Genomic DNA, 11,928 nt, shown 5'->3' with positions numbered 1-11,928 from the left:
TTCCAACTGTGGGCTGCCACCTATTAGTAAGTCATGGAATCAACTTCGTGATTGTGACCAGGGTTTAAAAAAAAGAAAAAGACATCCTATAGAGAACATACAAAAGTGTATCATACATAGGAGGGGTAAATACCGTGAAACTTGTTCCAATTATAAATATTGGGCCATTGTGTAAAATGTGTGGTGCCTCCCCTCCCTCACCCCAGTGGGTCATCGTCAAAAGCATGTGGAAACCATTGGTCTCACGGTCTGGCTGGCTACCTGTGCATTCTAAGCTTTACCTTTCCATCGGGTTCATGCACCAGACAGATATCTGCAGCTCAGTAACTTACCCTCTCTGTAGATATACCTGAATGGAAACATGCTTTTTTATGTTCCCTTTTACCATGAACTTTTACAAGAAATGGTTATGTGTGTTGATGGGTGACTATTTAATAAGGACTCATTGGATATAATCCTTCTAGAAAAAAATCTCTCCTGAACAACAGCGTTTTTTTTTTTTAAGATTTTATTTATTCATTTGAGACACAGAGATACACAGAGAGAGAGAGCATGAGCAGGGGGAGAGGCAGAGGGAGAGGGAGAAGCAGACTCCCCGCTGAGTCAGGAGCCCAATGCGGGGCTCGATCCCAGGACCCTGGGATCATGACCTGAGCCGAAGGCAGACGCTCAATCATCTGAGCCACCCAGACACCCCAACAGCGTGTTTCTTTTTATTAAAGTATTAATCTATTATACATAATTTTTGAGTCGTGACTCCTAGTTTTCTTTGGGCCATATCTAGCACTAACCATAACTTCATTATCCTTTCATCATTTCCTTAAAATATATCATATCTATATCTTATGTATATAGTCTCACTGTGTGCCTTTGCCAGTCACCTCACATCAGAAGGTCAGAAAGGTAGTCAGTCCAGCACAGATTAACACGCAGCCGCCGGCCTTCTGTACCACAGAGGCCTCTTCCGTGAAGTCGGGTGTGAGTCCAACATGGGGGGAGAATGTGAGGCTGGGCGGCTGAGCTGTGTGGATCCTACAGGGTTAAGCTGACAGTGAATGGATGTTTGCTTTGAAATATGCTTCTGGTTGTTATGAATGTTTTAGCTTTGTGACCTTGGGCAAGTTATTTTACCTTGAAGTGGATGCATACAATAGGGATAATAAAAGTACCCACCCTGTAGGGTTTTGTGAAGACAAAATGTGTGAATTCTATCAAATTCACTATAAAAAATATTGATTGGACTCCCACCATATACTGGGCACAGTGGGAGATGCTGGGAATTCAGTCGAGAGAAAGAGAAAGTTCCTGCCCCTGAGGGGTTTCCAGTCTCTCAAGGAAGCAGACAATAGACCAGCAGCAAGTTCTCAGAGAGACAGTCAAGAAACAAGGTGCTTGCTTCTACAGCCTCCCAGTGAGTTTCCCTTCTTCCATCCTTGCCTCTTCCAGAACCCTCCACGGGTCCAGAAGGAAATACTGAGTCCTAACAGAGGGCCTTAAGGTTCTACCCGGACTGTGGTTACCTCTCCGAGGCATTTCCTACCATTTGCCGGCTTGTGTATTTTGTTCCACCCACAGTGAGCTCATTGGTACTTTTTGAACACACCAGGTAGGTCCGCCTCAGGGTCTCACTCAAATCTCTGTGTGGATCATTTCCCCCCAACATCTCCCTATGGCTCACCTCTCCCTTCATTCAGGTCTCTGCTCACAACCCCTTTGTTGGTGAGGTCTTTCCAGAATATCACATCTAAAGTATAGCTTCCTACCCTCCACCACTCTCTATTCCTCTACCCTACTTTAATTTCCCCCAAAGCTCTTTCTAACATAGTCAGACCTTGTAATGGTAGATTTTATGTGTCTACTTGTCAAGGCCCCAGGACCCAGATACTTGGTCAAACATTATCTTAGATGGTTGCTGCAAAGGTTTTTTTTTTTTTTTTTATTTTAAGATATTTTTTTTAAAATTTATTTGAGAGAGAGAATGAGATAGAGAGAGAGCATGAGAGGCGGAGGGTCAGAGGGAGAAGCAGACTCCCTGCTGAGCAGGGAGCCCGATGCGGGACTCGATCCCGGGACTCCAGGATCATGACCTGAGCTGAAGGCAGTCGCTTAACCAACTGAGCCACCCAGGCGCCCAAAGGTTTTTTTTTTTTTTTAGATGAGATTAACATGTAAATGGGTAGACTGCACAAAGCAGATTGTTCTCCATAATATGGGTGGGCCTCATCCAATCAGTTGAAGGCCTTAACAGAAAAACACTGACCTACCCCAAAGAAGGAATTCAGCTAGCAGACTGCCTTTGGCTCAAACTGCAACACCAACTCTTCCTGGGGTCTCCAGCCTGCCAGTCACATAAGCTGATTCTTAAAGTAACTCTGTGTAAATACATACACATTTATACTTTTATACATGTGCGTGCACACACACACACACACACACAATCAACATCTCTACACATATATTCATCCTATTGGTTTGGTTTCTCTGGAGAACCTGGACTAATACCTATTATCTGTTTGTCTGCCTGGACCAAAAGGCATCTCCATGAGAACAAGGACTTTTATCACTACTCTATCCTTGGCCCTCAATAAATTTTTATCGAAGTGGGCAAGAATTTCAGATTTGAAAAGATGCTATTAAAGGAAATAAGCAGGGTGATAAAAGCCAAAGATTAGGTTGAAAACTTCCTTCTTGTACTCGGTTGAGCGGTATTCCTCCCCACTCCCCAAAGTTCATGTGTACCTGGCACTGGAGAACATGACCTTATCTGGAGTTATGGGCTTTGCTGATATAATTGAGATGAGGCCATTGGATGGTGCGCACGGCCCGGCCCATCTGGCACAGTCTCCAGGAGGGTGAGAAGAGCCCCCCGGGGGCGCTGCCCTGCTTCGGCATCTGGAGGAACTGACCGCCTCCCTGCCTCCCGTCTCCACCAGCAACCCAGAACCCTGCCGTTCAACTGTGGTGGCCCCCACACCCCCTCACAAAGGTGCCTTTCCCTGTGCCCACCCCGGCCCCCCAGCTGCTGAGCGCAGTTGCCCACCTGGCCACCCTGTGACCTTGGAGCTGCGCGTGAACAGGTGATGAAAATCTGCACACGGAGCTGGGGCGGGAGGCAGTATTTCAAAAGCACAGCAAGCTTCTTCACAACTTGAGGGTCCGGGTCTCGGGAGGCAACTAGCTTCCAGTTCTGCCAGAATCAAGACCCGAGTGCAGGGGGTGACCAGCCAATGGCTCGGATGGGCTGTCAGCTCAGGTCGCGAGCTGCTGTTTAAATTAAGAAGGCTGGGGGCGCCTGGGGGGCTCAGTCGTTAAGCGTCTGCCTTCGGCTCAGGTCATGATCCCAGGGTCCTGGGATCGAGCCCCGTATCGGGCTCCCTGCTCAGCGGGAAGCCTGCTTCTCCCTCTCCCACTCCCCCTGCTTGTGTTCCCTCTCTCACTGCGTCTCTCTCTGTCAAATATATAAATAAAATCTTTAAAAAAAAAAAAAAAGGCTGCAGGGATCACATATGAAGCAGCCTCCCAGATCTCCCTGGGCTTACTTCCCCTAGAGGATTCGTGAAGCTTTTCTCCGCGAGGGCTGGAGGCTTGGGTGCTGCTGGGTGCCGCGTGCCACTCTGGGGGGGGGGGTGGGGGGGCCGGGGAGCGCCGGGCGGCTCCCGCTGGCAAGGGCTGGGCCTGGCTCTCCAAGCACTTCTCCTTCCCAGGGCTTATCACAGTTTGTGACTGCATAGTTTCGTGATTAATTGATCTTGCCTGGGAGGATCCTTGTCTGTGTTGCTGAGATTCCCAGGAGGACGGGGATTAGGGCTTCTCGCTGCCTGTCGTGTCTGCAGGGCCCAGCACAGCGTGCGGCGTACAAGCGTTTGATAAATATTTGCAGAAGGAAAATGAGACGTATAAATACAGGCCAGCTTTGGGATGTTAAAGGCACCCTGCTAATGAGTGCTACAAATCTCGTAGAGGCATCCTCCCTTTTTAGTACGGAACTCCTCCTCCCCTAAGGCCTGATGACAATTCCCTTTTTCTTGTCTTCACATAGGGGACCTCAGCTACCAACTCAAGGGGCTTCCTCCCCACCCTCTCTCTTTTTTAGGTAGTTTCTCCTCCAAAGGCAACCTTATGTGGAATTCTAATCCAGAACCAACTGAAAACGGAGTCGCTCATACTTCAATAGGACTAGGGGGCGGGACCCTCACAGGCCTCCACTTTGTGAGCTCCTAAGGCCTCTCCAATGATCCCCAGAGAGTTCTGATTTGAAAAGCCCACCCCGGCGGGGGGCGGGGGTTGTCCCCGAGGATCCTCCCCAGCTGGAGACACGGGCCTTTGAGACTCAGATTCAGTGGAACCTGGGCCGTTAGACCTTGACTCAGACTCTAAGGTTGGGTCCACACTCAGACCCCAGGAGGCAGCCTCCCCAGAGGGCAGGTTCCAGCTCTTGAGAGAAATGTCTCCATCTCCTGTCTTCACCTTGTAAAAAGACAGCTCATTCCCCAAGATCAGGAATCAGGACAAAACACAGCACAACCACATAAGAAAAATAACTTTATTAAGCATATATAATCTTATCAAAAGTACTTCATAGTATCACATCCATAACTGTTTGAATATTAGCTCAACTGTGATATGGGCCTGTTATAAATAATGAACCCAGCTACTGAAGTATAGGACTAGTTACTGCGAAATAAACAGTCGTGACACACACAGAATCCTCCAGGGCACGTGCTCTCGGGATCTCGTAAAGAATGCCGAGGATCTCTGGGGGATGTGTAGAAGGGTCTGTTTTCTAGACTTTCCCTAAAGCAGTAATATTTTTTGAAGGAGCCTGTGAAGTCCAAGATTTTATGCTTTAACAATTACAGTCATGAGGGTTTTTTTTTCCTTCATATGGAAAATTATTTTTTGATTTGTTGGGAAATACACATGCTGACCATGCCAGGAAAAACTTCATTTCCCTGAATTCATTATTAATAACTTGAGATGGCTCTATTCTATTAGCTGTTTGGCCTGGATTCCTACAAATAAATTTCCCTTTCAGGAAGGTTATCTGAGAGATGTCAAGGTTGCACAATGAGGCTCCTGTCTCTGTGTGACAGGCCGGCCTTGGGGAGTGGGAGGGGCAGTGATACCCAAAGTGTGATGAGGGACTTGCCCTCGGTGCAAGGAGGTGCCTGGCGCCTAGTCACAGCGATGATCTGCCCCTGCTTGCCTGGGAAAAGCCATCACAAGGCAAAGAGTAGTTGCGAATCCTGGAGAGGGAGCAGGACCAGGACCGGGGTGCCCTTCACCTGGTATTTGGTGTGCCAGTGTGCATATGGACCCACCTGCCTGAGTTTATACAGTAGAGAGGACTTCAGTTGGTCAGTTCACTCAGTGGCGGGTGGCGGGTGCCGGCATGAACCCAGGACAGAGAAGGCAGCTTTGCCTTTGAACCCGCCCCCCCTTCGGCATAGTAAAGCTTATTATTTCTCCTTCTGGAACTGGGGAGGGAGGAGGATTTTCCTAAACTAAAATGTATGCTCTCCTTGCACTATTTTCAACAGCCTATTTTTATTCCCACAGCTTTCCAAAAACAAAAGCAATGATTAGGTTCCTATTCTAAATTCTAGTTATCAGGATGCAATGCAAAAAATGAAAGTCAACATTTCTACAAAGATCTTTTCTCCCCCGTAAAACATGGAGTGGCTTAGCAAAGCTGTAGCAAATGTTATCCCCCATTAGGTTTTGAGAAGCCCCTTTAGACAATGAGCTTTGACTTTCTATCCATAACCTAAAGATACATTAGGAGTAACAGTATTGTGTCTTATCTTTGAACAGTATAATTTGGGCATACAGAGTACCTATTTGGTCCTGAATAGCAGTCCAAGTTTTGAAAATCTGAGGATGAACAACTATAAACTGCCCTCATCTAGCAGATTGAAGTTATACAACACAGGTTCTTGTGTGATTTGCTGGAGAATAGGATGTAGAGTAGGCTCATGAATGCCAGATATTGCTTCCTTCAGTTCCTTTTTTAATATATATTATCCTAGCCTCTGGTCAAACATGCAGTTTTGGTTGCATTTTAGAATTTGACAATAAAAAAGTTTATATTTCTAAACACAAATCCTCATTAAAAAAAATCAAAGATGGACCTAATCATTTTTCATAAGACCTGTAAATAATTTGCTTTAGCACTCATCCATCCACACCCTTTAAATACTGTGCTCTGCGAACAGGCAGCATTAAATGCGTTCCAGATGGGAATCAACAGCTGCTTAGCTCAGCTCTCGGTGAACCCGAGGTTGGCGAGGCCCCCGGCTGTGGAGATCGGACTCTGGAGAGACTGAAGGGGGAGGGAAAATGCTAGAAAAGGAGCACTGAGAATGCATTTGCTTGTCGCTGTGACCTTTTGGCGGGCTGGTACCGGGAATTGTGCAAGAGGAAGAAACGAAAAGCCCAGCCAGTGGCTGGCTGACTGGAGTCAGTACTTGTACCCTGATGGCAACAAGGGAAGGCCGGCCGTTGTCGCGGGAGACTCGCAAACGGGAGCCCCGCAAACGGGAGCCCTTCCTAGCATTCTGGAGAGAGAAGGTGGCAAGGAGGCGGGTGTCCGCACACCAACAGTGCTCTCTTCAACAAGCTTTCCCAGGAGGAGAGTTAAATGAAGGGCAACAAGGAAAAAGAGAGGCAAGCACACACCTCCCAGAAATGTGGGGAGAAATAGCAAGGCAGGGAAGAGGAACCCCACCATGAGCAAGTGTGTGACCAGCATCATCTGTGAGGCTCAGTATGGGGGGGGGGAAGGGCCCCCGAACAGGTGGCTGCCTTTCTGGGTGGCAGATCCAATGGGGACTTGAGGAAAATGGTGTGCTCCCCATCAAAACCAAGAGGTTCCCTGATGATATTCCAAAGGAGCAGATGCTCCTGCTGGTCTCTTCAGGGTTTCTCTTGCTCCCATTTCTAAGGAACCAGAGGAAGTCTTTTCTGGAATATGCCTCCCTCTGGAACCCAGAGGTGTATGGGCGACCACAGACTCACTGGCAGGTTTGAGAATACACCCCTTTCCCAGCTGCTTCCCACATCTGCTGAGGAAGGGGGATCAAGGAGAAGGCCTGTGAGAACTAGAACTTGGACTAAATGATGGAAAATTAAGGAAAAATGGGAATAGTGGGAAGGAAATTTCTGCCAAACAAGAAAAACTGTTATTTCTTCGCTCTGCATCCAAGAGGATGTCCAAAAGTGTGTTACTCTCTGTGTTGGCAAGCTTCGCTGGCCCCAGACAAGGACTTCCAATTCCCAAGGAGTGCAAATTGACTTGCCTCTGCAGAGTCTGTGGGGACCCTGCCTGAGGCTCCCCTTCTCCCTCCCCAGTGACCCAAGCGAGCGACCTCCTTCCAGCCTCCAGCTAGATCAGTGCACACTGATCTAACTAGGGTCACAGCGTAATGGCCCCTCCCGGGCACCCAGAGTCAGGCCACTCAGCAGGGGTCCCTGAGGGTCGGCCACCCTTATTTAACAATCCATGATTTACTGAGCAAGCCCATTCATTTGATCAAATAGCTTTAAAATGTCTTGGCAAACGAGGAGCCCATTATTCTAATGAGAATCTGGGCACTTCATTCATTTACTTTGTTTTGAGAAGAGGATTTACTCCTACAGCTAGAGTAATAATCTTCTCTGAAGAGGAAACTTACAGATATGCATGGCACAAACCCTTAATAGTCATATTGGAATTTAGAATGTGGCAACTTATAGGACAGGAAATATAGGACTATAATTTTCCTCCATCTTCCCTAATCTCTGCTCCTTATTTCCCTCCTTCCTTTAATCAAAATTGGGAAACAAGGTTGGATAAGAGGATAGAATATTTAAAATATATTAGAGTGACAAGGAAAAAGAATTATCCACCAAGGTAAACATACATTGTTGTCTTCCCCCTTTTAATTAAAGGCGGCTAATTTTGATACTGAGTAATAGTCTATTTTGGACACATAACTATTTTTTTTTTTTTTTTTTGAATAAGTAACCTCATGTCTTCTCAGAGCTCACCTTGCCACCTTTCCCTTTTGGATATTCTGCCTGACTTTAAGACACCATGAGAGTACTTAACTCAGAAATCCAGAAACTCGTGAACAAGAAGGAAGTAAAAGGAAAGTTCCAATATGTCCCCCCCCACCCCCCCCAGCTGGCTCTTAGAGGGAAGCAAGTAAATGAGTGACTTACTCCCTCATGTCTCTGGCAGGGGACTCTGAAAACATTATTTAGAAGAAGAGCAGGAGGGAAAAAGGCAGGAAAAGAGTGAAAGAAATTAAAGATGTATCTTTTCTAGGTCTCCAGTGGGTGGGTTGTTTTTTTTTTCTTTCTCTGTATATGATTTAACTGCAGGTGAAAACACTCTCTTCTCCTCCTCTGGCATGATGATGATGGGATGTGCTAAGGGTAAAAGTCTCTGGTGGGTCCCAAGTCCCTCATCTCGGTTCTTTTTGGGTACTCATCTCCAGAGCCAAAATCCATGGTTTCCGGATAGCTGGAAAATTCCTGAGGTAAAGGGAACTCCTCTGCTGAAGAGTGTGTCCGGTGCCCAAACACCTTCTCCTGCAGCTCGGCGATGTCATTGCGGATGTCAGCCAGCATGAGGAGCAGGAAGTCGAAAGACCCAGGGGGTCCCTGCGCACAGGAGAGGAATCAAAGCCAGAAGACCACAGACTCAATCCTGTGCAAAGCCATGGCTTCTATAGGCTCCATGATTTGCTACTGCCCCTGCTTGATGGCAACTACTTAGTTGATAACTCTGTGTCCCAAATGGAGTAAACAACTACTATAGTAGCCGGCCGGGGGGGGGGGGCATTCTTAAGATTGCCTCCTAATTCATCTCCCGTATGAGCTGTGGTGACACATTCTCTCTCCTCCCTCCCAATTCTCAGCTACGTCAAATCTGGTAGAATGAAAGAATATGAGAAGAACCCTCCTACGTTACCTTCCAAAGAAAACGGGGTAGCGTAGAGTAGTGGTCAAGAGGTTGGGATTCTGTTGGGTTTGAATCTCAGCTCTGTCACTTACTAGCTGGTCTTGGGCAGGTTACTCAATTTCTTTGGGTTTCCATCTCTCTATCTGGAGATAATAATAGCCTCAACATCATAGGGTTTCGTAAGTGAGGATCCAAATGAGTTTATATACGTATATGTATATATATATATAAAGGGCTTAGAGTATCAAAAATGCTCTAGGGCGCCTGGGTGGCTCAGTCGTTAGGCATCTGCCTTCGGCTCAGGTCATGATCCCGGGGTCCTGGGATCGAGGCCCACATCGGGCTCCCTGCTCCGCGGGAAGCCTGCTTCTCCCTCTCCCACTCCCCCGGCTTGTGTTCCCTCTCTCGCTCTCTCTCTGTCAAATAAATAAATTTAAAAAAAAAAAAAAAAAAAAAAAATGCTCTAAATATTATCTTTTAAAAATGGAAATGATTAAAATGTTTATAAGGATCATTGACTATAACTGTGACCTGAATGCAGTTGAAAGTATGTTGTAGGGCGCCTGGGTGGCTCAGTTGGTTAAGCGACTGCCTTCGGCTCAGGTCATGATCCTGGAGTCCCTGGATCGAGTCCCGCATCGGGCTCCCTGCTCAGCAGGGAGCCTGCTTCTCCCTCTGACCCTCCCCCCTCTAATGTGCTCTCTCTCTCTCATTCTGTCTCAAATAAATAAAATCTTTAAAAAAAAAAAAAAAAGTATGTTGTAAAGACATCCATGCCCCATTGACTGGGAAAAGTCCAAGGCCTTCCTCATTTTTCTATGGACTGAACATTTTCTATCATTGCATAGTATTTGTTAAGCTTTAACTTCTCTGTAGCGCTGTGTGGGGCATGTCAAATTAATGCGTGAACTGGCAAGGTCTGGGCTCGTTCGCGGCTTTGCAGTAACATCCTTATCACGCCCAGCCTCTGATGCTGTAGCTGCTGCTTCCAAAACTCTATCTGCAAAGCCCTTAGTGGTGGAGAGTATTTTGATAGTCACTGATGCTCATTTGAAGAGTGGCAGCTCAGATCCCACTTGCCATTGCACAGGTGAGCAGACGGACAGACATCCGGGGGTGCTAAGGATGGCCAGGACAAGACAGCTAATCGGTGGAAGGGTTGAGATGAGAACCCAGACCTCCTGCATCGCATCTAAGCTGTCTGTCGGTCTTCAGAAATGACACCGATCTTTTCAAAAGTAATGGACTTGCTTGACTCTTCTGTGCTTTGGATACTACTAATTTTCATTTTTTAATCTCCCAGACACCAACATATATCCAAGCCAATGTATTCTCGGCGGTCCTAAGCAGCCACGCATGTGTCTGCGGGGTTTTGGGGATAGGCCTGCTCACTGGACCTGCTAGAGTTGCAGTGCTGGCTAAACTCTTAAGTGTTCAGAGTTATGACAGCCCTGTCGGATGTTTTAGGACATACTTGGAAATAGACTCATGGCATACTGGCTTTTTTTTAATCTTAAGACCTCCCACATAAAGATTTGCCATGACAAAAGAAAAAAAAATTAATCCCAATTAGCTCTTAAAGTCCTCCATATTCTCCTCTAAACCACTGAGTTCCCCTTGGGTAGCTGAGTCATGGCTAGAAGGGGCTGGCTGTTGCTGGTAAGACCATCTTACAGGCTCATCAGAGCTACACCCCGGAGGACATTCCCCCCGAGGGAGCGGGGCAGATAGTGCTACTCACCGGTGACCCTCTGGGTCCAGGAGCTCCTCTCTCCCCCTGCAAGCAGAAAGGTCAGATTAGCTTGGGGGACCACGTGGGAAGCCACCCCTGGGCTCTATGTAGACCCCCACCATCACCATTGACCTACACAAACAAGTATTTTCTATCAGAAACAAATGGAAGCCTGCAGCTGGACTCAAGGGACCATTTGTTTGAACAGAACTGCTGGGGTCAAGTGTCTCTCATTCCGATTTCCCCCAGGGCCGTGTATTTTCAAACCGGATCAGACAAGAGCATTGCTTGTATTTCCAGGCAAAGTGTGAAGTAACTTATCAACTTTCTAAAGTAATGCATTCTGACTTATTTGTGGGGGGAGCAGCGGGGAGCTCTGGAAGTGAAAGCACCCACTCGCAGAGACTGGAGCTTTTCCTGTTCTTGAAGTAAACCTGTCAAAGGAGTGGGGACACACCACACAGCCCTGCCGAAGAACACTGGCCCAAGAGAAAAACCCACTGCTGCAGAGGGGCCTGTTTAAAATGTACACTGGTGCTCATTCTGAGGGGTGTTTTTGGTGTTTTTTTTTTGTTGTTGTTATTATGGTTGTTTACATCTTAGATTTTCTTTCCAGCTTGGGGAAAAAGAGTGTCTCAATTTTGTTATGTACAAAGTGGGGAGAGGACGCAGTGCTTGGGTTTACTTGATGCCTGCCCAATGGGTTGCAACTGGGAAAACTTGGGCTATAAGGACCACTCATAAGACCGACCTTAGAGCCATCTCTTCCTGGCGCACCTGGCGGACCCTACAAGACAAAGGGATCTAGTTCAACAGAAGGAAAATGCATGGGACAAGAACACACGCTGCCCCCAACAACAGTAAATGGATCTCCGATAAAATACTGACCACAGGGCCCCTCCGGCCTTGCTTAATGTGGGACAGATCAGGAGATGGTCCCATGGGTCCCATTGAGCCCCGCGGGCCGGGCTGCCCAGGAGGGCCCGGCATACCAGGGAAGCCTGGGCTCCCCTTTGGTCCTGGTGAGCCTGTAATCGAAGAACAGCTCATTAGCTCCACATCCTGCGAGGAGGACAAGGGCTCTGGATGGCCAGAGAGTCTGGGAGCCCCTTGCAGCCATTTGTCTTTGCAATCTGCCATTTGCCTTCTGATAGCTCTACTGAGATGCCCCGTAGGCATTTTATTTTTTATTTTTTTAAAAGATTTTATTTATTTATTTGACAGAGAGAGACACAGTGAGAGAGGGAAC

General features: G+C 47.3%; 1 protein-coding gene across 2 annotated transcripts in view; it reads right to left on the bottom strand.

The window, feature by feature from the left end:
• Window positions 1-8,160: 8,160 nt before the first annotated feature.
• Window positions 8,161-11,928, bottom strand: part of CCBE1 (collagen and calcium binding EGF domains 1) — a 248,153-nt gene continuing 244,385 nt past the window's right edge. Inside the window, exons 8-11 of one of the 2 annotated variants that reach the window (XM_036101774.2) lie at window positions 11,568-11,707; window positions 11,431-11,466; window positions 10,689-10,724; window positions 8,161-8,646 (exon numbers count right to left, since the gene is read on the bottom strand). In XM_036101774.2, coding sequence (XP_035957667.1) covers window positions 8,413-8,646; window positions 10,689-10,724; window positions 11,431-11,466; window positions 11,568-11,707 — 446 coding nt within the window. In that variant the 3' untranslated portion in view covers window positions 8,161-8,412. Of the gene's footprint in view, window positions 8,647-9,819; window positions 10,067-10,688; window positions 10,725-11,430; window positions 11,467-11,567; window positions 11,708-11,928 lie in introns of those variants that run through there. The other variant, XM_078060235.1, reaches the window with a different exon arrangement.

The sequence above is a fragment of the Halichoerus grypus genome, chromosome 13 (assembly GCF_964656455.1).
Source record: "Halichoerus grypus chromosome 13, mHalGry1.hap1.1, whole genome shotgun sequence".
NCBI lineage: Eukaryota > Metazoa > Chordata > Mammalia > Carnivora > Phocidae > Halichoerus > Halichoerus grypus.
This window is presented reverse-complemented; position numbering and strand designations above follow the sequence as displayed.